This window comes from Brassica napus, chromosome C2 (genome assembly GCF_020379485.1).
Source record: "Brassica napus cultivar Da-Ae chromosome C2, Da-Ae, whole genome shotgun sequence".
Classification (NCBI taxonomy): domain Eukaryota; kingdom Viridiplantae; phylum Streptophyta; class Magnoliopsida; order Brassicales; family Brassicaceae; genus Brassica; species Brassica napus.
The window spans coordinates 52,325,707-52,350,888 of NC_063445.1; the positions used below are offsets into that span (position 1 = coordinate 52,325,707).

General features: G+C 36.4%; 4 protein-coding genes across 8 annotated transcripts; 3 read left to right on the plus strand and 1 right to left on the minus strand.

The window, feature by feature from the left end:
* The first annotated feature begins 5,663 nt into the window (after positions 1–5,663).
* On the plus strand, positions 5,664–8,173 carry LOC106429026 (probable 2,3-bisphosphoglycerate-independent phosphoglycerate mutase). Of its 2 annotated transcripts, none has more exons than XM_013869769.3 (6): positions 5,664–5,758; positions 5,847–6,200; positions 6,439–6,584; positions 6,664–6,940; positions 7,025–7,297; positions 7,613–8,173. In XM_013869769.3, exons 2-6 carry the CDS (start codon positions 5,889–5,891, stop codon positions 8,105–8,107), a joined length of 1,503 nt encoding a protein of 500 aa, XP_013725223.1. In that variant the 5' UTR covers positions 5,664–5,758; positions 5,847–5,888; the 3' UTR covers positions 8,108–8,173. The 2 variants fall into 2 exon arrangements, with proteins under 2 accessions (XP_013725223.1, XP_048602965.1); XM_048747008.1 differs by having other exon boundaries at positions 5,673–5,758; positions 5,876–6,200.
* A 5,017-nt stretch (positions 8,174–13,190) lies between these two features.
* Positions 13,191–19,937, plus strand: LOC106429019 (kinesin-like protein KIN-4A). 4 transcript variants are annotated; one of them, XR_007319109.1, is made up of 23 exons: positions 13,191–13,676; positions 14,273–14,572; positions 14,656–14,903; positions 15,002–15,177; positions 15,257–15,381; positions 15,461–15,497; positions 15,569–15,660; positions 15,805–15,915; positions 16,008–16,136; positions 16,223–16,316; positions 16,400–16,608; positions 16,691–16,918; positions 16,993–17,073; positions 17,160–17,231; positions 17,358–17,451; positions 17,584–17,615; positions 17,696–17,793; positions 17,866–17,964; positions 18,034–18,255; positions 18,823–18,985; positions 19,064–19,177; positions 19,292–19,579; positions 19,664–19,937. XR_007319109.1 is itself a non-coding variant. In XM_013869762.3 (22 exons), exons 1-22 carry the CDS (start codon positions 13,554–13,556, stop codon positions 19,508–19,510), a joined length of 3,105 nt encoding a protein of 1,034 aa, XP_013725216.2. In that variant the 5' UTR covers positions 13,195–13,553; the 3' UTR covers positions 19,511–19,937. The 4 variants fall into 4 exon arrangements, 1 of the variants encoding a protein (XP_013725216.2); XR_007319110.1 differs by having other exon boundaries at positions 13,194–13,676; positions 14,728–14,903; positions 19,064–19,216; XR_007319108.1 differs by having other exon boundaries at positions 13,196–13,676; positions 19,064–19,216.
* A 2-nt stretch (positions 19,938–19,939) lies between these two features.
* On the minus strand, positions 19,940–20,937 carry BNAC02G38260D. Its single transcript, XM_013869764.3, has 2 exons — positions 20,637–20,937; positions 19,940–20,409 (listed from the first exon to the last, which is right to left on the minus strand). Exons 1-2 carry the CDS (start codon positions 20,784–20,786, stop codon positions 20,035–20,037), a joined length of 525 nt encoding a protein of 174 aa, XP_013725218.1. The 5' UTR covers positions 20,787–20,937; the 3' UTR covers positions 19,940–20,034.
* Positions 20,938–21,283: 346 nt separating this feature from the next.
* On the plus strand, positions 21,284–21,766 carry LOC106428983. The gene has a single exon (XM_013869726.1). The coding sequence runs from the start codon at positions 21,284–21,286 to the stop codon at positions 21,764–21,766; it is 483 nt and encodes a 160-aa protein (XP_013725180.1).
* The last annotated feature ends 3,416 nt before the right edge of the window (positions 21,767–25,182 follow it).

Below are 25,182 nucleotides of genomic sequence, written 5' to 3' on the forward strand. Positions count from 1 at the left end.
ATCTAGTTGGAGCCCTTTTTCGTGTACGGACTTGTGACCCAAAGTAGTACAAGGTGAAGTGAGATGTTTCTTCATTCAAACTCCAAGAAACGATTAAACCTTCCACCCTTGCAAGATTTTTTGATTTCCCTTTCAAATGTTTCATGGATCGCTCGTAAGGATACATCCAACCATTATGCACCGGTCCACGAAGCAATGTCTCATACGTAAGGTGGACAACTAGATGTTCGATGACGTTAAAAAATGATGGAGGAAAAATTTTCTCCATATTGCACATTAAGATCCAGATATTCTCATCAAGTTGTCTGATGACATCTTCAGTTAAGGTACGTGAGCTTAGATCTCTAAAAAAAGCTCCAATACCTGCAAATAACATGTGCAAACATAATTAATAAGCTAAATTATGTATTTATGTTTTCTACATTAATTAAGAAGTAACGCGTTTGTTACTTGCAAGTGCTTCGTGAACATTTTTTGGAAGCAACTCCGCAAATGCAAATGGTAGAAATCGTTTTATAAACACATGACAGTCATGACTCTTCATCCCTGAAAATTTATGCCCCTGTTCAACACATCTTGATAGATTTGATACGTATCCATCTGAAAACTTCACATCTGAGGTCACCCACTTGAACAACGCCGCTTTTGCTTCTGCTGGCAATCTGAAAATGGGAACCGGAATTTTCTCATCGTCTTTAATATGCAGCTCACTCCTAGAACATAATGCAAGCAAATCCAACCTTGAGTTCTTGTTATCTTTTGTCTTCCCTGAGACGTTCAATAATGTATTGATGATGTTGTCAACGAAGTTCTTCTCTATATGCATCACATCAAGATTGTGTTGTAGAAGCAGATCCTTCCAATATGGAAGTTCCTAAAATATACTATTTTTGTACCAATTATGTTGTGTCCCGTAACCAGCAGCCATATTTGCAGTAGTATGCCAATTACCTCCTTTGCTGATTGTTTCTTCTGCACCATAGTAATCAATATCTTTCTCGATTTCCTCTCTAGATAAATAAGGTGGTGCAGTGTCCCGTACAACCACTTTTGACCTGAACAATGTCTTGTTTCGTCGGTATGGATGGTTAATGGGAAGAAATCTACGATGACAATCAAACCAAGACGTCTTCCTACCATGCTACAGCTGAAATGCATCTTTGCTTCCCATACAATAAGGACAAGCTAGTCTCCCATGCGTAGTCCAACCTGATAACATCCCATATGAAAGAAAGTCACTGATTGTCCACAGAAGAACTGCTCGCATTGTAAAATTTATTTTCGTTGAACAATCATATGTCTGCGCCCCAGTTGACCATAATTCCTTCAATTCTTCTATCAGAGGTTGTAGGAAAACATCGAGAGACCACTTCGGATGCTTAGGCACATGTATCAATATACTCATGAAAAGAAATTCTCTTTCCATACACATCTCTGGTGGAAGGTTGTATGACGTCAGGATGACTGGCCAAAGCGAGTATTGTCTTCCAGACATTCCAAAAGGACTAAATCCATCTGTGCATAATCCAAGATAAACATTGCGAATGTTGCTTGCAAAATCTTTGTGAACCGAATTTAAGTGTTTCCACGCTTTTGCATCTGATGGGTGATTGATCTCGCCTTCCTTCTGAGTATGTTCGGCATGCCATCTCATCGATGCTGCAGTCTTTTCAGATTGATATAATCTCTTCAGTCTATCTGTAATAGGTAAGTACCACATCCGCTGGTACGGTACCCTATTCCGCCCCCGTCCTTCTGGTTTATATCGTGGCTTCTTGCAAAATTTACACTCCAACAATTCTGCATCTTTCCTCCAGTAGATCATACAGTTGTCTATACACACATCTATCATCTCTGAAGGTAAGCTAAGACTATGAACAAGTTTCTGAATCTCATAATAAGATTCAGCACACAAATTATCTTCTGACAAATACTCTTTAAACGACTCAGCCCACGCATCCATACAAGCTTCAAGTAAGTTATGATCAGTTTTGATATTCATCATCCTAGCTACCAATGATAATTTAGAAAGACCTTCTCTACAACCTTCGTAAATTGGCTGATTAGCTGTAGCTAGCATTTCATAAAATCTTCTTTCCTCCAAGTTAGGCCCTTCTACATTTTCTACTTCCTCTGTTATTGATGTAGTTTCACGAAATGCATCTGTAACCATATCATGCATCCTATCATGATCTACCATATGATCCTCCAGAGGGATTTCAGAATGCAAATGACTCGGTTCATCTCTATTACCAACATTTTCAAATCGATTACTACTACTAGCTTCATTCCTACTATCACCCTCTCCATGGTGAAATCCATGGTGAAACCAGATGTAGTAATGTGGAGTAAATCCTCTATTTACTATATGTCTCCAAACTGTTTTACTCTGAGCAAACTTGGTATTCTTGCATTTACGACAGGGACATAACATTTTACCCGTTTCTTGCGTGAGAGATGTATTTTCGGCCTGGTACATGAATGTCTTTGCTCCGTTGAGAAATTCGCTTGTCACTCTTCCCGCAGAATCTTTGTGTGCATACATCCAACTTCGAAGCTCATAGATATCTCGAGACATTTTTATTTTATTTTTTGTTGTTGTTTTGTGCATTTGAGAATGAGAGCGAGGAGAACATATTTATAAAAAAAATTTCGATTTTGGTAGGTGAGAATGTTACGACCAATTTATGTCACCATAAACTTTACTACTAATTTACAACTGCATTCCTCGTAAAAAGTCGTTAATTAGATGAAAAATATTAGATGTAAAATAGACGTTATTTACCGACGTGTTTACGACGAAACCAAAAGTTGTCGTAATCTAGTCATATTATTATTACTAATTTACGACGAAGATTTTTCGTACCAATTCTACGACTGGATCGTCGTTAAAAAGACTTTACTTTACGACTAATTTACGACGAAAGTTTTTGGTAGCAAATTTACGTCTATTTTACGACGACAACGACATCATGCTTCGTCGTAAACCTGATGTTACATTACGACGATACAATATCGTAATTCGTTATCGTTATGAACACGTTTTCTTGTAGTGTATCCAACCTAAACTAACCGAACTCGCATGCCTAGCGTAAACATTATTACTTCGATTTCAATCTTGAACATGGCTATTATCTTCAGTTATTATAATTTTGACAGTTGGCCTGATAGCTTTAATGTGTTATTATAATACTTTTGTTTCTTTTTGGATAGTGTCTTGTTTTTCCTTTGAAAAACCTACTACTAAAATTAGTTTTTGCCACAGAAGTCTTTTGATTATACTATCTCGTTTATCAAAAGTAATGATTTAAATATCCCAAATTTTAAAATTCAGCCATTGGCGTCTTAAATTATTGTCTGTGTTCATAATCAAACGCTAATAAGATAAAACCGAGCATATGTCAGTGTCATGGACCTATGGTACTACAAAAGTTCACGATTTCTTTGCGTCTTATTCAAAGAATCATTACTTTTCCTCCTAGCTTCCTCTCGTCCGTCAATAGAGAGTTAAAAGCAGAATTAGAAACAAAATATATACTATATAACAACCATGGGAACATATACATAAATAGATAAACACAAACTCAGAATTTACCTCCCAAAATACGTTCTACCAGCTAGATATTCATACATTTTTCCTGGACAACCATTTTTACTTAATTTGTAATTATATTTTAATACATTTTCCTGTTGTGTAGTATTTTTCGTGGGGACTACATACCTAGTGTAAATCTATCTAGTACTTTTATACTTTAATAGGATAGTGAATGCAACAAGTTGAGTCCTTCCGAAACCCCACATGCCAAAGGTTTTTAGAATAATGAAAATGCCAGCCCATGAACTGCCAAATTAATTTAATTGTGATGAGTCAACAATGAGTAGATGCCAACAATGTTGGAGACTTCTGAAATTATTAATTGATACATGTATATATATATATATATTATTTCATAATGTAGAACTAGAAATGTATATCTGTGGACCTAGTTAGTTAGACCCCTCAAAAATGCATGATTAGTAGTTAGAAGTCATACAGATTACTACATGAATGAAGTATGATAAAATAGATCAACATGTTAACAGAGAGGCAAGGAACAGAGTGGCTCGGATTTGAAACACCAAGGACAAATAATGGTCTTTGGTTCTTCACATAGAAACTTTGGTATAAAGCTATTTTACGATTCAGCTAGCTTTGTGTCAGCATCAGAATTCAAACAAACTCGTATAGTGTTATGTAAAACAAAATTCTCGACTAAAGAAGTGTTAATTAGATCAAGTAATTTACTCTCGCTTTGCACGCTCATATACCACAACCGACTGAATTAGGCCTAGAGTGAATAAAAACGAAGCCTTATCACAACCGACTGAGTAAAAACGAAGCCTTATCACAACCAACTGAGTAAAAACGAAGACATATCAGAACATCAATGATTCAATATATGATGATAAGCAAACTATAATATAAATATCTTTGTAAACAAAGAAAAATAAGTGCCGACCAGTTATTTTGAAAGAAATAAAAATGTTTGTTTAGGTCATTAATTAGGTCAACTAATGTTTAGTGGCGAATGAGTGGTGCAACTTGCGCACTTCATACCAAACTCCAAGTTTTCTCTCACAACGAGGATATTGTAAATCACAAGCAAAGTGAGATTTTCATGAACGTAATGTAGTCATCTCTATGTGTCGGTTTGACTCGATTTTCATTTCTTTCTTTTACACTTTATACTAATTTTAAGGTAGAATCAAATATGAATACTAGATAAATACCAAAAATCATACACCATAATAATATAATTAACCAACACGAGTATCCGTTATTTTTCCATTAATGTGGACGTGCTTTGGATTCTTACCAAAATCTAGAACGATGAATCTCGCAGGTAAATTGATTAAAATTTCACAATACTTTAAATAGTTAGTAAGTAAGTACGTCAACATTTTATAAAGATATGTGAATTTAATCCAAATTATTATCTCATCCATATATTTTACAGTTTGAAGTTATTTACCTTTAAGTTTATAAGCTCTAATGTTTTTGTTTGTTTATTTGTTTTAAGTTGGGCCGAAAATTAACTAGTCATCCAAATCATCGATCCAAAAGAAATATACCGACGATTAATTCAACTTTAAATTTTCTAATAAAGTTAAATATATGGTTCTTCTTTGTTTAGTTAAGTGGTACCAACTTGGTTTTTACCTTTTAGCAAGATTCGAATCCAATATTGACAGATTTACGCTTTGCTTCAAACTTTTCCTAATGAATTTTGATGTATTTTTGAAGTCATTCTTTGTTCTTCTTTTTCGGTATATTTGAAATAGTCATCTAGTTGGTTTTACGTGAGAGTTAGATCCATATATATTCTGAACTCTGTCCGACTCAAAAGCTATGGCCAGTTTAGTGAAACATGCCATTACCACCGACCAACACGTTATTGAAGAAAGTCAACGTAAACTCTTTGGAAGTTGATCCATTCCCATCGACCACAACACATCGAAGCAGTCATGGAACACGTCGATGCTGACACAAAGTTTGATTACTAACTTAGAATTTGTATATTGGCCCATCATATGTCCATATAACAAAAAACCCACAAGGCCTGTTCAATCTAAACCGGTCTATTAATATTCTGATCCGGTTTGGGTTAATTTAAAACCCTTTCTTTTGTACAGACAGATTCTTAAAGACAAAACAATCTGAAACACAAGTCATGCTGCTAGAGAATCACATTCTTTGAAGATCACTTCTCTTTGTCAGGTAACGAAGTTTCCGATCATGCAAATACTAAAAACCGAGTCTTTGTTTTGTTCCCAATATCAATTCTATTGCTTTGTTTCGTTTCTAGATTGCCCATTAGAACATAATCACTTGTAGAAAAGGTAGCGAGATGGGTCAAGGTGATGGAGATGTCAAAAAGAGAGTTGCTTTTGTCCTGATCGATGGTTTGGGAGATGTCTCAATACCGAGATTAGGTTACAAAACTCCTCTACAGGCAGCAAACATACCCAATCTCGACGCAATCGCATCAGCTGGTATCAACGGTCTAATGGATCCAGTGGAAGTTGGGTTGGGATGCGGTAGTGACACAGCTCATCTCTCTCTGATGGGTTATGACCCTAGAGTGTATTATAGAGGACGTGGCGCGTTTGAGTCAATGGGTGCAGGGTTAGCAATGTCACCTGGTGATATAGCTTTTAAGTTGTGTGTTCTGAATCTGTATCTTCATCATCTTGTACATTTTTTTGTTGAATCTTATAGGTTTGAGACCAATGCCAGGTGGTGGTTAGAATCTTAATAGAAGATTATTATCTAGGCCTATTTTTTGAATGTCTAGAGATTTAGAAAAATTAATTTTTTAGATCCGATTTGCTGCCTAGGCGCGGTCTAGACCGATTTTTAGAACACTGTTTGAGACTGTGAATGTTTTTGTTATGCAGTCTAATTTTGCGACATTGGATGAGAGTTCTGGAGTTGTTGTTAGCAGGAGAGCTGATAGACATTTCGAAGAAGAAGGGCCTATACTTTGTGCTGCTCTTGATGGCATGAAGCTTCCTTCTTTCCCTGAGTATGAAGTGAGAGTCAGGTGCAATATGTTATGTTACTAAGTCTCTTTATGATAATTTGGTATAGGGTTTTGGCTAAAGTAAGATGATCTTATACAGATATGCAACGGAACACAGATGTGGTGTGGTTGTAAAAGGGCCAAAGCTTAGCGGGAACATATCTAGAACAGACCCATTGAAGGATAATCGTTTGCTTCTCGAAGCTAAACCTTTGGATGAATCAGAAGAAGCCAAGCACACAGCTAAAGTCGTTAACGAGTTGTCTAGAGAGATCTCACGCATTCTTGTTTCACACCCGGTTAATGCAATGAGACTTTCACAAGGCAAGAACATTGCCAATCTTGTCCTTCTACGAGGATGTGGCATTCGAATCGAGGTATGTGTGTTTCAGTACTTTCAAATAGGTCTCTATGAGTCTATGTACATATCTGTAGTGGTTCTTTTTGTTGTGTGTATAAAGGTTCCTCCTTTTGAAGTGAAGCATGGTTTGTGGCCTTGTATGGTAGCACCAACAAAGATTATAGCAGGACTTGGTATGTCACTAGGTATTGACATTCTTGAAGCTCCAGGAGCCACTGGAGATTATAGGACACTTCTTACTTCTAAAGCAGTTGCTATAGCTAATGCTCTCTCAGCTCCTTTGAATCCCTGTCCTAATGTCTTTGTACCGGGTGAGGATGGGCATAAACCGGGACGGTCAGATGGTTATGATTTTGGGTTCCTTCATATAAAGGTGAACACTTTGTTTCCATCTTGTAACACAAAACTCAAAAGTTTCTATTCTATTTTTACTCCCTTTCATTAAGATACATATTTTAGAAAATTCAAAAAGATGCATTTTTTATATTTTTCTGTGCATTTTTATGAACTCTTAATGATTAATTGTAATTTTTTTAAAAATTCCATTTATTGAATTCTTATTGGTTTAGAATTACGATAAATAGATAATCACAAAAAATTATGCATTTACATTTATATCGGAAATTTAGTATGTTTTATTAATAAAAAGATACATTATTTTGAAACGGAGGGAGTATAATTCTTGCAGGCTATAGATGATGCTGGTCATGACAAGGCGACATTGTTCAAAGTTAGAGGCTTAGAAGCTGTGGATAAGGCGATACGTCAGCTTGCTAAGCTGTTATGGCAAGCTGAAACTTCTACAAATTATCAGTACTTCTTGTGTGTGACTGGTGATCATTCAACACCAGTTGAGTATGGAGACCACAGTTTTGAGCCTGTCCCATTCACAATGTGCCGGTTAAGAGAGTTTGTGGCCGCGGTTGGAGGAGAAGCAGCCTTGTTAGAGACGTCTTTGGAGCCTTTTCCACTTCCGACGGTTGTGGAGTCTGCTGAATATCTCGCTGGAAAAGAGGAAGATGGTGAGAGGAGGGAAACTCCTGAAGCGGTTGGTGGAGATTCAGTTGCAGAGTTGAATGAGATTGCAGCTGCAAGAGGATGTCTTGGCCGTTTCCATGGTGGTGAAATGATGGGAGTCATCACCAAGTTCCTTAATGTAGATGTATCAGTTTCGCAGATTTAACATTTTTATTTTCTGGCAGTTTGGATTTTCGAAGTGTAATAAAAGTGTCAAACTCTGATTGCTTCAGTTTAGTTTGTCCTTTAAGCTTTCTGACTATTTGAAGCATATGAGAGTGCAAGACGGTTTGGCCTGTTCCCTTGCTCTCTGGCTTCTTCATGTGTTGCTCAAAAGAAAAGAGGAGTTTGCGAGAGTATACATTAAGTTGTAGAGAGTGACATATAACTTGTGGAAAAGAAAGGTCAGGTAAAGGGATAGTAAAGTTCTTGGTTTACGTAAAGGGCAAGCTTCTAGTGAAGTACCATTTGCTCCGACATATACGAATCACATGAGTTAATGTCATAAATCTTATCAGTCATATGAAAATGAGAAAAGTTGGCAAAATTTTTTTTTTTTTTCTTTTTTTGAAAAAAGTTGACAAAAAATTTCATAACCATTTCATTAGTTATATACCCTAACAGTTTGTTTTCCCGATTTGACATTTCTTCTTCTTTTCTTTTTTAACGACACTCAATCTCACCTTCCTTCAAAATGTTAATCACACTATGGTTTGTTAGTAACAGTGCCGCACCTTAATTCGACACGTCCATTTCTACCACACCAAGTATAATAGAATACATAACCCAACGTCCCAAAAGAAATAGACTTGAGGAATTTGAGGAATATATTTAAGGAATTTGAGTCATCCATCTATCGCTAAATGGTGTTTAGAAGTCTATGATAAATTTAAATTTAACATGATATCATAACCCAAATACATGTTTATACCCGAACTTAAATCGATTTGGTCCATCGAAAGAGTTATGATCGATTTTAAACCAATTTGAATCGAAGTTGTCTAGCCAATCTAACCTAACCATCTTACACTTGGATATAATAAAAATTAATGGTTATATCAACTATAATTTTAAGGAAGATTGTAAGAATACAAGCTTCCAATTTCAGAAGCTTTGATGAAACATGAATAATATATAAAAGATTTTGAATCGATCCACTTATACCGATTAATTTAAGTTGGAATTTTATGATAAGTCCAAATTTAAATATTTGATAAGACATTTTATTGAAAGGAAAATAACCAAGGAGTGGAAATGTGACTCGTGAGGAACGGCTCTTGGGGCAGTGACTTGCCATAAAGTCTATACTTATGGGACCACTTCGCTACAGCCATGTGACCACGATTCCTCAGCTAGCTCGCATTGTCTCTCATCGTGGACCCTTCCCTAAAAGTCGTCCTTTGCTTCTTCTTAATATTATCATGCGCATTAAACTGTCAAAGAAAAACATAACCCTTTTTGACAACGATTGTATTAACTTTTTTTATATGATTTAGTGTTCCGGTTTGCATATATTTAATTTCTCTTGTAGTTATCACTAATATCGCCATCGGTGTAGTGCTAATCTGGTTTTCTCTTCCCCTCTCAATATTTATCATGGCCGTCTTTGCTTCAAGGTTACGTCAACAGCCCATTTCTATTTGGCGGTGTGTGTCTTCTTATCTCACAACATCTAATACCAAACTGGATATAAAAAGCTTAAATTGGATGTAAAAATTTAACCAAAACGTTGGTCTTTAGCTTGTTAAACATATACATCTATACATTAAGGTTGGTTGTTGACGCAAAGCTGGCAAATTTTAAGGAAGACAAGATCTATACTTACAGCAAGATGAGTGTAGTTGGAGTTCTAATACCAAACTGGATATAAAAAGCTTAAATTGGATGTAAAAATTTAACCAAAACGTTGGTCTTTAGCTTGTTAAACATATACATCTATACATTAAGGTTGGTTGTTGACGCAAAGCTGGCAAATTTTAAGGAAGACAAGATCTATACTTACAGCAAGATGAGTGTAGTTGGAGTTTAGGCAAGCATATAATTGCCCCTTTTTACGCCGGAAAATTTAAGTCCAAACCAAACCATAAAGCTCATGTAATAAATAACTACAATAGTCTGGTATGTACAATTGTACGTGTAGATAGTTAGATGCACACAACCCACTCTTAAAGAGTACGCATGTGCACTTTGGATCAGATCACATCCGTACTTATTCAAATTACTTAAATTTGGTTTGGATAAATGTAATAAAAGATTATCCGATGGGATAAAAAGTTAGAAGCAATTTATGGTTGGGGGTAATTAATTAAGATATTCGGATTATCTATTTCAGTAATAAAAAAATGTAAAAACTTAATCTTTCTGATTATCTATTTCAGTAATAAAAAATGTAAAAACTTAATCTAAGGATATTGTTACTAGCTGTATAAGTTGAAGTTAAATTTATTAGATTTATGATAATCAGATTTTTTTTTATAATTTAAGAAAACATATTAAATTTTAGTTATAAATGTATTATTTTGTGATCAAATATTAAGCAGATATCTTTGTTTTTATTATAAATTTACTATGTTTATGATAATTAGAATTCTCATTTGAGATGTAACTTAAATTTTATTATTTAAAGTAAAACTAAAAATCTAAGTACACAAAACATGTGAGGACATTACAAAAATTGATTTAGTTAGTTGGATACTAAATAAACCTGAAATTGGTTAAAAATATATTTTTTTTTGAAAATTTTTTGGATATGATAATTGAATGATAATTTATTGGGAAACTTGTTTTTTTAGGCAAAAAAAAATGGTAACTATGGGTCTCATTGGTAAGGACTGTAGCTTTAAAATTTTTGCTGTAGAAAAAAATCTGTAGACTTTTTTGCTGTGGCTTTAGATTTTATTGCTGTAGAATTTTATGGAAAGCACTAAAAAATTGCTTTGGATATTTGGCTCTGCAGAGCACTTGTACAGCTGTAGGTTATTTCAAGGGCTGTGGTTTTAAAAAAAAATTTAAAGCTTGATTGCTCTGAATTTGATGCTTTAGAAATAAATAGGACTGTGGACAGCACCTACAGCAACTACCAATCACCCCCTATGTCTCATTAGACTAATTTCTATTTTGTATCAATTTTACCTCTAAAGCCCTTTAATATTTTTGAAAATAAATTAAATAAATAGTTTTACAAACAAAAAAATTTGGAAAAATAGTAACTACTGATGAAATACTTATATGAACTTAGTGTTATTTTTTCCAGTTCTAAAAATGTTTAAATCATAATTTCAGATTCTGTTCTACATAAAGTAGAATTGACATTCTACGAAGTAGAAAATGAAATCTATTTTTTATTGAATCTACTATGTTTAGAATACGCGATCTACGTAAATAATAGTATTCTAAAAATATTTAGAATATACATTCCGCGCTTAACATATCTATACTATTATTTTTGAAGTAAATTTTAGCAACGGAGTTCTCACGTTGAAAGTTAGAGCGGTTAATATCTAATATCTATACTACCTTTAATGAAATTTATATATAATTTATTAGATAATCAAAAACAAATTTTTATTAATAATATTATGTTTTCTTTTAAAATTTCTGCACAATAATAAACATATATATTTTAATTAAATTTTTCGTCATATATATATATAATTTGATGTTTGATTTACTTTTTTGAAAACATAAATAATAATTTATCATGCTGGTTTTTGAATTAATAAAAAATAAACTAATAAATATTTATAAAAGGATTAAGCCCGCATGTGCGGGCAAAACACCTAGCTAGTTGCTCCAAAATCTGTAGAAATCGGAATCCACAGATTACAATAAATCTAAAACTTGTAGAAATCGTAATCTACACATTACTATAAATCTAAAAACTTGTAGAAAACGATTTTTACAAATTTTCTGTAAATCTAAAACCTGTAGAAATCAAAATCTACACATTATTATAAATCTAAAAACCTGTAGAAACCGAGTTCTACAGATTTACTGTATTTTACGAATAAAAATAACCAGTTTCAAAAAATATGGGAAGAAAATATTTGAAAATATTCAGTTTCCATATATGAAAATAAGATCGATTTTTTCAGAAAAAATCAAATTCTTCAGAAATAAATGGCAAGAAAATAATCGGTATTTTTTATTTGAGGATTTTTAATGTTTTATTATTATTTTAATTACTTTAATTATTTATTATATTTTAATATTTAAATTGTAATTTTGAATTTATAATTGAAATTAATGATAGTATTGCTATTTTGAAAATAATTAACCTAATATGACATAAATTATATGAAACTAGTCTAATGGGTCATAGTTATCATTTTTTGGCATAAAAAAACAATTTTCCCAAATTTATTTTCTTAACACATAAAATTTAAAGGTAAGAATTTTAGATTTTGATGGATATATTCACAGATGAAGTTAAATTCAGATTCATCCAAACTCAATTAATTAAAGCGATTGTAAGTATCTACCAAATATAAACAACAAAAAAGTAAATTTTATATTCAAATCTTTAATTAAATAACAATAAATTTTGAACTTCCCAGTAACAAGATTGAAACCACTAATAATAAATTCTACAATTTGTAAAAAATATTTTAAATACAATAATTAATAATACCAATTTTTAAAATTAATAATTAGATAACGATAAACTATAAAACCAAAAAGATATTTAAGAGTATTTAGAATTGTTAAATACAATTAAAGAGCAATTCTATTTTTCTAATATCATCCAAAACTATCCATAATAATCTAATATGCTCAAACATAAGTCCGACCTTTATCAGTTTGGATGGTGATCTTAGATTTTAGGTTACATAAACTACATATATCCTACTCACTACCTATATTATCCAACTTATTACATTTCGGATAGTTATGTTGATATTCTATAGTAGGTCTTTAAATGATCTTTATCCGATTGTTTACCAAAACGAAGGAGTCAAAACCTTAAATCGCTTATCATATACTCTCTCCGTTTCAATATAGAGTAATTTTATTGTTGCATAATAGATGAAGTTTGCATAGATCTTTGTAAATTAATTAAATTTTTATTATTTTTATTTATAATTAAATAAACTAATTTTATATTATAATTTAATGACACTTTTGATAAACAACAGTTTTTCTTCATATTTGTGCATTGAAGTAAAACATTTTGGTAGTAAAACATCAAGCAATAAGAAACAAAGGTAAATAACTAAATCATTTTGGTAAGTACATGATGATACATAGACAACCCACTAATAAAGAGCAAATGGCACATGCAATAAAGTAAAACCATCTTGATCTCATTTCTCCACCATTAGAGAGGGGAAAGAGTGGAAGTAAAGTCACGTCGGTCCGTTTTGGTCTGAGAGAGACAGTAAGCCAAAGAGTGAAGCCTAAGGGAAGATAAAGAGAAGGCCTCTTGTCGTTGCAGTTAAGCTCTCTCTCGCCATATCTTTCTCGTCTTTCTAAATTCCATTTCTACCCCTTCATCTTCTTCATCTTCATCTTCATCTTCTTCTTCTTCTTCTTCTTCTTCTTCTTCTTCTTCTTCTTCCTGCTTCACTCTCTGTTTCTCATTTCACAATCACTCCTTCTCTCCTCTTTCATCAATGGAATCCACGCCGCCTGATGATTGTTCCGTTAAAGTTGCTGTCCATATCAGACCGCTCATCGGCGACGAACGGCTTCAAGGTTGTAAAGATTGTGTCACTGTCGTTTCCGGTAAACCACAGGTAATGTCGTTTTTCTCCAGTTTCAGGCAATGTCAAAGCTCTCTCTGTCTTGACTTCAGAATAAATGTTCTTCCCTTTCATAAAGTTATTTCTAAAGTGATTAGCTTTGTTGTCTGAATTGTCTCCTTCCCTGAGATCTAGATCTTGAGACGGCTTAGAATCAGTAATGATGTTTCCTTCTCTTTTCTTTTGACTTAGTCAAATTCTAAGACCATGTTATAATTATTGCATATTAACTTCTCTCCTTAATTAATTTGGTCACAAAATCAATTTATTTTGTTGCCAATTCTCAAAAACTTGGTCTCTTCCGGCCAAAAACAAAAATAAAGTCTTAAACTTTGGATATGTGAATTGTGAAAGGTAGTAATCTGAATTTTAATAAAATAAGCAATCTCTAATGTTTTATTGATGTCATTAGCTCAACCGGAAAGGATTTTACCATTGCGCCAAAGATACCCCGGTTTGGTTTGGTTTGGTTTGAAAAAATGTTTTATTGCTGGGCTTTGAAGTATTGTCAAAAAGTTACATGGCTTGAATGTAGTAATAAACAAATATTATCGTTTTTGATTGTGTGTTTGTGAATATGATTAATGCAGGTACAAATTGGATCACATTCTTTTACCTTTGATCATGTATACGGAAGCTGTGGTTCTCCATCTACTGACATGTACGAACAATGCGCTGCTCCACTAGTTGATGGATTGTTCCAAGGCTACAACGCTACGGTTCTTGCTTATGGACAGACTGGCTCGGGTAAAACATACACAATGGGTACTGGCTCCGGAGACAGCAGCCAAACAGGAGGGATCGTACCTCAAGTCATGAACTCTCTTTTCACCAAGATTGAGACTCTCAAGGATCAAATCGAGTTTCAAATACACGTTTCTTTCATCGAGGTTTGTCTTAACAAGCTGAAACTATAGAGGGGTGGGGGGGGTTCTTTCTTGACCCTTTTAATGATTTTTTATTTATTTAATAGATTCATAAGGAAGAGGTGCAAGATTTGCTTGATCCTTCCAATAACAAATCTGACACTACTAGTAATGGCAAGGTAGCACATGTCCCTGGGAAGCCACCAATACAGATACGAGAAACATCCAACGGTGTTATCACATTAGCAGGATCCACAGAAGTAAGCGTCAGTACTCTCAAAGAGATGGCTGCTTGCCTTGACCAAGGGTCTATCAGCAGGGCTACTGGGAGTACCAACATGAACAATCAGTCCAGGTGACACTATGATTCTTGTGTTATTATTATCTCTAAATTGGACATTGCAGTCATAAAATTTCTGTTTCTTTTTGTTTTTTTTTTGTATTGGCATGCAGTCGTTCACATGCCATTTTCACTATCACTGTGGAGCAAATGCGCAAGATCAACACAGATTCGCCTGATAATGGGAGCTTGAAAGAAGAATATCTGTGTGCTAAGCTGCACCTAGTGGACCTTGCCGGTTCAGAACGAGCCAAAAGAACTGGCTCTGACGGTATGAGATTTAAAGAAGGTAAGTGTTTTTTCTGTTTCATTTTGTCTTTAGACCAGTAATAAAAGTCTTTTTTGATTCACTGTGCTTTTTTCACCAGGAGTACACATTAATAAAGGCCTCCTTGCGCTTGGTAATGTCATCAGTGCTCTAGGAGACGAGAAAAAGCGTAAAGACGGTGCTCATGTTCCTTACAGGGACAGTAAACTTACACGCCTTTTGCAGGTATTATTTGTTGAATATCACCATTGCTCAGTGTTTTGCTTCTTTCTCAAAAACTTTTTCATGTTAAAACTCGTTTTAGGATTCTCTTGGAGGCAACAGCAGAACTGTGATGATAGGTAACCTGCAGTTAACTTTTCTATGTTAATGCTCGTTAATGTCTCTAATGCTTTTGCTATTCTGGTTCCAGCTTGTATCAGTCCTGCAGATATTAATGCTGAAGAAACTCTCAACACTCTTAAATATGCAAACCGTGCTCGAAACATCCGGAACAAACCTGTTGTAAGCTGTTCCCTAATTGTCATGTCAATCAAAAAGATTAGTTATTGCAACTTGACTGAAAAAAAGGAAAAAGAGATTGGTTATTGACTAAAATTAGATTACTCTAGTTTTTTTCTTTCTCTTAATTGGCATTGTTAAAAACAGGTTAATAGAGATCCTGTGTCCAGTGAGATGCTAAAAATGCGCCAGCAGCTCGAATACTTGCAGGCAGAGCTCTCCTTACGGAATGGAGGATCCTCATGTGCAGAGCTCCAGGTATGTTTGAACTTACTGTCTGAATTTACTTGGCCAATGAAGAAAAAATGTAGTGGAGTACAAAGGCTAAGAGTGAGTTTGTGATGGTGTAGGTTCTTAAGGAAAGGATTGCTTGCCTTGAAACTGCTAATGAAGACCTATGCCGCCAACTTCATGAGTACAGAAGCAGATGTGGTGGTGGTGTAGAGCCTTCTGAAAAAGACTTCAAAGACATACAAGCTGTACTCTTCTAAACAGATACCTTTTTTTTATTACAGTGTTGATACTTTGTTATTGATATGAAATGTTAGATTTATTTTGGTGGTAGGATGAAATCGTCGGTTGTGGCAGACCTGATGGGCTAAAAAGGAGCTTGCAGAGTATAGAGTCATCTAATTATCCCATGGTTGAAGCCACAATAGGTAAAAGAAAATTCAAAAAGAGTTCTGAAACTTAGAGAAGACAGCAATCTTATTGAAGGAAAAGAGTTTTATATTATATGTAGGTGATTCAAGGGAAGTAGACGAAGAGGCAAAGGAGTGGGAGCACAAGCTGTTGCAGAATAGCATGGACAAAGAGTTGCATGAACTGAACCGCCGTCTAGAGGAAAAAGAGTCTGAAATGAAGCTTTTTGACGGCTATGATACGGCTGCGCTTAAGCAATATTTTGGAAAGAAGATTGCAGAGGTGGAGGATGAGAAGAGATCTGTTCAGGTGGGAATAATATGTTTTGCATTGCTCCCTCAGGTGGAAGTTTCAACACATTATGAGTTGTTGAACTGTTTCGTTGTTTCAGGAAGAGAGAAACCGTTTGTTGGCTGAAATTGAGAACCTTGCTTCTTCTGATGGCCAAGCTCAGAAGCTGCAAGATGTGCATGCTCAGAATCTGAAAGCGCTTGAAGCACAGATTCAAGACCTTAAGAAAAAGCAGGAGAACCAGGTTCAGCTACTGAAGCAGAAACAAAAGAGTGATGACGCGGCCAAGAGGTTACAGGATGAGATACATTCCATCAAGGCCCAAAAGGTATATATATACTCATGTCATATCTTCTCTTTTGAAGATGCATTTGTTTGATTCTTTCCCTTGGATATGTATAGGTTCAGCTGCAGCACAGAATGAAACAAGAAGCAGAACAGTTTCGACAGTGGAAAGCCTCTAGGGAGAAGGAACTTTTGCAGGTAACAGTTTTACCTTTACTCCTTAGGTTAATTGATCTTAGATTCTAACTGTAGCTTTTAACTGAAACGTAAACTGCCTAACACAGTTACGGAAAGAAGGGAGAAAGAGTGAGTATGAAAGGCATAAGCTGCAAGCTTTAAACCAGCGCCAGAAAATGGTAAGCACAAGATCTTTACCATGTAATTTTGAAAGTTTGGACTTTGAGTATTGTTCCAAGGTCTCTGAAAAATCAAGAAAAAAGAAGATTCAGCTTTAGAAATTAAGGAAAGTTTGTAACTCTCAGGTTCTTCAGAGGAAGACAGAAGAGGCTGCAATGGCTACCAAGAGATTGAAAGAGTTGTTGGAAGCTCGAAAATCGTCCCCTCGTGATCACTCAGGTATGGAGCCTGATGCATAGACAGCTTGTGCCCTAGATGAAGTAGTTGATATGTGGAGCCTGTTGCATTTCAAAGAATAAGATGGTGATTTTTCGTGCTTTTGAGATTCTAAGTAAAACACTATCTATGCAGGTGGTACAAATGGCTTTGGAACAAATGGTCAGGTGATAATCTCTTTTTTTCTTTACTAGTTTGTATCATTGTGATTCTTTTAAAAAATCTAATTCATTGCATACTCTTTTAGACCAATGAGAAGTCGTTGCAACGTTGGCTAGATCATGAACTGGAAGTCATGGTAAATGTTCATGAAGTTCGTCATGAGTACGAGAAACAAAGCCATGTGTATGTCCCGAGTACTTTTAGCCTTTTGGAATAAGTTTATCATCACAAGGTTACTGATTATGACAATCACAGACGAGCTGCTCTGGCGGAAGAGTTGTCTGTGTTAAGACAAGTGGATGAGTTTGCGGCGAAAGGATTACATCCTCCAAGAGGAAAAAATGGATTTGCTAGGTACTTAGCTTTTTTTTCAATTGCTTTCTAATTTTGCTATGGTTCTTGTTTACAAGTTTATGTTTTCAGGGCATCATCATTGTCACCTGATGCAAGGATGGCTCGTATATCTTCACTTGAGAACATGCTGGGGATATCTTCTAACTCTCTAGTAGCTATGGCGTCACAGCTTTCTGAGGCAGAAGAACGAGAGCGTGCTTTTACCAACCGTGGCCGTTGGAACCAGCTACGGTCAATGGGAGAGGCTAAGAACTTGCTTCAGTATATGTTCAACTCTCTTGCAGACACAAGGTAACTTTAGTTTCCAAGTGACACACCTCCAACTAGGCTTGAGGTTATTAACCGAAGGTTCAGCTCAGTTCAGTTCGGCAACTTAAAAAAGTTGGTTTTCAGTTCGGTAATCCTTTAGTTTGGTTTTCTAAAAAAATCTTCTTACCAAACATTACCAATCTTAACCAAAATTCTGAACGGAACTAACCAAAATCCGAACCGAAATACCCGAATTTAACAAAAAAAAATTGAATTTTATTCAGTTTAAACCAAAAACCAAAAACTTGGGTACAAAATTTTGAAACCGAAATAACCGAACTTAACCAATTTATTTTGAATTTTATTCAGCTTAAACCGAAAACCAAAAATTTGGGTAGAAAATTTTGAAACCAAACTAACCCAAAACCGAACCATTTCTTTTCGGCCCACTTGGTGAGATTTCGACCGACCTCAACTAACCAAATTCCGAACTAACCGAAGAAACCAAACCTGCAGGCCTACCTCCAACATAGAAAACACAATCGATTTCAGCGGTAGAGTTAGTCTCCAAATCAATATTTTCATGACTTTTCTTTATGCTCCATGCAGGTGCCAGTTATGGGAGAAAGATGTTGAAATAAAAGAAATGAAAGATCAGTTCAAAGAAATCGTTGGCCTTCTGAGGCAGAGTGAGCTGAGAAGGAAAGAAGCAGAGAAGGAGCTTAAATTAAAGGAGCAAGCACTTGCAACTTCCTTAGCTTCATCTCCACTTGTAAGACTATGCCACCTTTCGTGCTTAGTTTAGTTTTGGTTGGCGAAATAAATCCTGAAATATAAAACGTTGGTATAGGGAACCCCACCGAGCTCAGTGAAACATTTAGCTGAAGACATGATCACACCTTCTACAACGACTCTGCCAGCACAGAAACAGCTCAAGTTCACTCCGGGGATTGCTAACGGCAAAGTGAGAGACTCTGCTGCATTTATTAATACAAACAATAAGGTTAAGTGATGGGATTATGATACAGGCTTTACTTTAGGGATGTAAGATTCTTATGTACTTTTTTGATTGGTGCAGATGGTACCAATGGGACAAGTATCAATGAGAAAACTAGCAGCCGTGGGACAACGGAGTGGGAGACTTTGGAGGTGGAAGAGAAGCCATCACCAGTGGATTGTTCAGTTCAAATGGAAGTGGCAAAAGCCGTGGAGGCTCTCAGAGTGGATTAGGCAGAGTGACGAAACACTTGTCAGGACTAAACCTCGTCATAAGGCTCTGCCTAATAAGATCATGTGATATCTAGTTGCTTGAGAGAACTGTGTTTTTTTTAGTGTCCAAGCTCTCTGTACCTGTGAATGTGTGCAGGTAATCAATCTTTCCTAAGATTATTCAAGCAACTTATAGGAGGATTGTCTTTTTCTAACGAAGATCAAACTCATGCACTAGCAGAAACTGGACTTGCTTCCGTGTGATATTGGAGACGCACTAGGACGAGGGGTCGCTTGTTGTAGGTAAAAGATAGCAGAAGGCTTATTAGAACTCAAGAATGTTCTTTTTTTCATGTTGATAGAATTGACATCTTATACATCACTAATGGAACTAAAACTCATCTTCAAGTTGCATATAATTATTTGTATGAAGAATTTACCAGTTTATTTGTTTTTTTTTGGTTTTGTTGTAAATGATAACATATAAAAAGCACAAAAAAAAGTTTAGAGATACATATGATTCAGTGTCTTTCCTCCAAGCTTTTATTGATAAGCATAAGAAACATTACAAGTCCATAAGATGATGAGTTATGAAATAGCATCATTCTTGTATCACATATTACTACACCAGTACGCATAGTGTTCATCTCTCCTATGGATGCTCACAAGACCACCGCATTTCAGACAGATAAAGCTGCTACCGTCAGCAAAGGCATCAAGCATGATCTGTGACCTCCCGCTTTTCTCCAGAATAGATATCCCATGAGCATCCGCCGTAACTCTCTCTTTGGTACTACCAAATAAGTCTGCTGATGTTGGCTGGTGCCCAAGAGGCTCTGCTTCTGTAATGGCACACTCCGCAAATAAAGAAGCCAGCTGATCTACGCTGGCTGTTTCTTGGATTGTACGCTTGTAAAGCTCACGGGTACGGTTGAGTATGTGAAGTACCGCCTCGTCTCCTCCTTGGGTCCTCATTGCCATCACCACCTGTTCAGAACAAGATCACCAAGGGTCAATGCAGAGCATACACATAAAGTGTCTATACACTTATCGACAGAGCGAGTCTTGAGGAGATCAAAAGAGTAACAAATCAACGAACCCTACATCAAAGTTGAAAGCTTTTTTTAAGTATGGAAACAAACAGACTTGGTATCATTCTAAAAACATAAACACGAATGACAAAAAAGGGAGAAAGGGTAGAAGAAGAAGGGTACCGCATGGAGAGCTTGTGAAGGCTGGCCTTGATCGACGAGCCTCCGAGCGGCGGAGAGCAAATCCCTGGCGCTGGATGGTTTGTTGTCAAGAGCGAAAGTCTCACCACCGGAGTCTATCTCCATCGTCTCGGCTTTGAAATCACCCTTCATTGCGTATAATATGCATCTGCAAAGAACACGGGGGAGAGAGAATCCAAAGAGACAAAAAGAGAGAGAGAGAGAGAGAGAGAGAGAGAGAGAGACCAGAAGATTCTAGGAGGAGTTGCGAAACTTCTTGTCGGATTTTACTATTTCCTCTCCTCGTACAAATTAATTTAATTAATTAATTTAGGGAAAATTCCTTAAAAATACCCGGACTGAATTTCTTTTGCTACTTTAATACACGAACTTTTTAGGCTCCCCATTTAATACACAGACTAAATTGCGTTACCCAAAAAATACATCAACTTTTGAATTTCAGAAGTTTCACACTTCGATTCTAACAACGTTAACTCTGTTTAACAGAGAATCAAGACGGCGTTAATTTTTTAATTAGACACGTGATTGAACCGTTAAATCCTCGGGTTCCTTCATCAAAAGCCCCAAATCGAAAAAAAACAAACCCTAATTTCATTCAACTCTTTATTTCCCAGAAATCCCTCAAATCGATGGCTAAGAGTGAAGGCTCGAGTTCTAGTGCAAGGTCATCCTATAAGAAGAAGGTCGACGGTCCGTTATGCTACTGTAATAAGAGATCGACTCCGGCGAAGGCATGGACAGATGACAATCCGGGTAGAAGGTTTTGGTGCTGCGGTCCTCATGGGTTCGTCGATTGGATTGATAAGGAGGAGCAAAATGAATGGCAGAAACAGAGTTTACTGGAGGCGAGAGGCGTGATGGATCGTCAGAGAGAAGAAATCAGAAATCTGAAACAGTTGCTTAGCAAAGCTTCTCAACCAACCACATCTGAAGATTCAACATCATTATTGTTAGAGGAAGGGGACAGACTCGCAGAGGAGAAGAAAAAACTTGAAATTGCTCTTATCACATCAGTTGAAAAGGAGAAATTGCTAAGGCAATTCATTGCTCTTTCGATGGGAGGCTTCGCTGTTGTCACAGTCATCCTTGTCATTACCATTCTGAAGAAGTAGTTATGGTTTGTCTCTTTTGTTGTAATGTTTCATTAGGATCTGTGTTTCTGTTTTGTTTTGTCATGTTTGTGTCTTTTGTTGGTCTTTCTGTTTCGGATTGTCATGGTTTGTGTGTGTCTTTTATTGTAATGGCATCATTTTCATCTCTCTTTGATCAATGAATTTTATGTTTGTTGTTGTTACATTTTGAGTCTTCTTTCTGTATAATTTCTTAAAAATACATATCATAGATCATCCAAACAAAAGATCATCCTACAGAGTTTTAAAACATCCAAACAAAAGAAGATCATCCTAGAGAGTTTTAAAACATCCAAATAAAATAAGAGAAGAAGATTATGAAGTTATAGAGCCTAAGAGTCTTCAGGTTATTGTTGAGAGGCTTGTGAATTCTGATCACTCACAGCAGCAGACCCCCATACCTCAAATACACGACCAGAGTAAGGAGCAATATAGCAACCAGACTCTCTTGGAACAGGAGGCACACACTCACGTCTACGGCCTCGAGCACGCCCTCTCCCTCGTCCCTGTCCACGGCCACGGCCTCTAGCAGTTGGAGCAGTTGGAGCAGTTGATGGCTGTGGATCAACACAAGGTTGTGTGCTGACCGGATTTGGTGTGGACTGGCTTTGAGCATTCCTCCTCTTCGGTGCATTTTGAATGCTCCAAGGATCATCCTTATTAAGAAAATCATATGTGAAATTACATACACATCAAACCACAGGAAAAACATATAAGAAAAGCATTTTGCTTACAGTCTTTTTTGGCCGTCCTCTTTTGCGTTTAGGAAGCTCAGGAGCAGCTTGTAGAGTACAAGTTCCACAGTTATGACCTGTTTGCTTACAGTTGCTACATGTCATCCTTCTTCCTTCTCTTGTAACCTTTGTTGGATTTGTCTTTGACTCATGTGCCTCTTTGATCCTATCATAATTCTTCGGGCGTCCTGGCATTCTCCTTTTTTCAGGGATTTGTATAGCTTCCTTACCTGTCTTCTCCCACAGTCTCTCTCCGTTGACAGGTTTTATGTTGTTTTCGTAGGTGTCTTGCCACCTTGATGTCAGATAGTAAGGATCAACAAAGCTACAAAATAGAAAGAGAGATAGAGTTAGAACCTATATAATACTAAGATATGAGAAGAAAGAATGGTGCTTACTCTTCAAGTTCTTTGTTATGCTCGTTTATGACATAAATAGCATGCTGGCAAGGTATCCCGGTGAGGTCCCATCGATTACAAGCACAATGCTTTTCTGGAAGACATACCACATAGCTACAATCCCACTCAGTGACTTCATATAAGCTTTCACTACTTTTAATAACGGTGCAGTGGTTACTTGCTTGGCGGTTTTGCTCAAAAATCTCCATGATATTTGGTGGAAACTGAGTCGAACAGCCACTTGTTATGTCACGCCTTCGAGAGTTACGCTTCATTGCAAGTCTCCTAATCTCCTCAAGCATGTTAATCAGTGGCAACTTACGAGCATCTTTGATTGTTCTGTTGAAGCTTTCTGAGAGGTTGTTACACACATCTTCGCATCGTGCATGTCTACTGAAAAATGCTCTACACCATGTCTTCGGTTCTGTCTTCAGCAAGTCCTCATGTGCCTTTGCGTCGAACACTTCTAAAGCCTTCAAATTGATCTGATAATCACCATTCGTGAAGCTGTATGCAATTGCCCAGAAATAATCTTCATACTCTGACGCACTATAAACCTTCCTCCAATTTGCAAAAATGTGTCTAGCACAATGTCTATGCTCTGACTCGGGTAGAAGGTCTGCAACAGCATTTATCAAACCTTTCTGCTTGTCAGATATGATAGTGAATCCATTGCCTAACCCCAAATCCAAATCAGCCTTCAACTTATCAACAAACCAAGCCCATGAAGCATTATCTTCCACTCTAACTATTGCCCACGCTATAGGATAAATCCTATTATCTGCATCTCGACCAACAGCTGCAAGAATCTCACCCTTTAACTCCCATTTCATAAATGCACCATCAAGTCCTATAATAGGCCGACAACAATTCTTCCATGTGTTCCTCAGATTCTCAAAACAAATGTAGAATCTGTCGAAGACAATCTTACCATCGTCACGAGGAATAGTCACAATCTCAGTCTTCGTATTCTCATTTGAACGCTGAAGCTCCCTCTCATAATCCCACAGCTTGGCAAATTGCTCTCTCTGAGTTTGTATTACCAAATCTAGAGCCATTCTTCTTGCTTTCGTGCATATCCACTTAGAAACTGAGAGACTGTACCTCATCATTATCTCATCCTTGATGTCAGTCCACTTAATACCAGGTCTTCTTCTTGCTTCATCCTTGTACATCCTTGCAATTGTACCCTGCTTCAACATCCTTGCTTTACTACTCTTCAGATGATTATGTTTATCCACATAAGATTTCACCATCCACTTCCCCTTTGGCTTCTCAACAGAGCAATAAATCTTCCACTCGCAATTTTCCTTTGTACAAATGGCTCCCAGCTTTGTTTTCTCCCATCGGCAAAGCTTCACATCGAAATTTGTCTTCAAAACATAGCGCAATAGCTGGTCTTTGAACTCTTCTCCGCTCTTGAATGTCTGCATTAACCACAGGTATGGAGGCTTCTCATTGTTGTACGTAGTTCTCGAAATCACCTTTTCCTGTCGATTGAAGTAATCCCACTCATCATCAGTGTCAACAGCAGGAGCCGGATGTTCATTATCCTTTAATTGCCTTTCCAATTCTTCTTCATCATCATCACAACCTGCACCTCTAATCTCCTCATTATCGGCATCTCTAACTTCCTCACTAGTGGCACCTCTAACTTCATCATCATGGTTATCTCCAAAGAGTGACTGAAATGGAATATCTTCTGCTTCTTCGATGACTTCTTCCTCAACCTCATCACGAGCATTGGACGATTCCCCATTGTTCTGAGCTTCCTCGTCTCTCTCTTCTTCACCGCTGTCTTCTTCACCTCTATCTTCTTCACCATTCTCCGGAACCTGTTCACCAACACTCTGCTCAATGTAGATATCTACTCCACCTACTTTCATAGCTTCACAACACATCTGATTAATAGAAGCATCTGAAGCAAGTTCCAAAATCACTTTCACCGACTCCATAGATTCTTGTGGAAGCTTGTACCAGACGTGTTTCACCTTCCCGTTTGACCCATTGTCTTCACAGAATCCTTCGAACATACACCACGTCATGTAATCTGGATCGATAGCAATGTCTTTATTCACTAATCCTCCCCGATACTGAAAGTCGTTATCTTTACGCTCCATAACGCCTCCATAATGTAGCCTAATCTTCATTAACCCTAGTTCACTGCAATCAAACCAAAGATTATGATTTAGAAACACAATCAAACCGAAGAAGAAGAAGAATCAAATAAAGATAAAGGGAAGGGATCGGGAATTACCTCATCTTT

Excerpts from the sequence above, each read along its gene's own strand:
- LOC106429026 (XM_013869769.3), top strand. The coding sequence starts at position 5,889 with ATGGGTCAAGGTGATGGAGATGTCAAAAAGAGAGTTGCTTTTGTCCTG. Across the intron at positions 6,585-6,663 it reads GAGTATGAAGTGAGAGTCAG|ATATGCAACGGAACACAGAT; the intron begins GTGCAATATGTT and ends GATCTTATACAG. Across the intron at positions 6,941-7,024 it reads GATGTGGCATTCGAATCGAG|GTTCCTCCTTTTGAAGTGAA; the intron begins GTATGTGTGTTT and ends GTGTGTATAAAG.
- LOC106428983 (XM_013869726.1), top strand. The coding sequence starts at position 21,284 with ATGGCTAAGAGTGAAGGCTCGAGTTCTAGTGCAAGGTCATCCTATAAG.
- LOC106429019 (XM_013869762.3), top strand. The coding sequence starts at position 13,554 with ATGGAATCCACGCCGCCTGATGATTGTTCCGTTAAAGTTGCTGTCCAT. Across the intron at positions 14,573-14,655 it reads TACACGTTTCTTTCATCGAG|ATTCATAAGGAAGAGGTGCA; the intron begins GTTTGTCTTAAC and ends TTTATTTAATAG. Across the intron at positions 15,178-15,256 it reads CGGTATGAGATTTAAAGAAG|GAGTACACATTAATAAAGGC; the intron begins GTAAGTGTTTTT and ends TTTTTTCACCAG.
- BNAC02G38260D (XM_013869764.3), bottom strand. The coding sequence starts at position 20,786 with ATGAAGGGTGATTTCAAAGCCGAGACGATGGAGATAGACTCCGGTGGT. Across the intron at positions 20,410-20,636 it reads CTTCACAAGCTCTCCATGCG|GTGGTGATGGCAATGAGGAC; the intron begins GTACCCTTCTTC and ends TGTTCTGAACAG.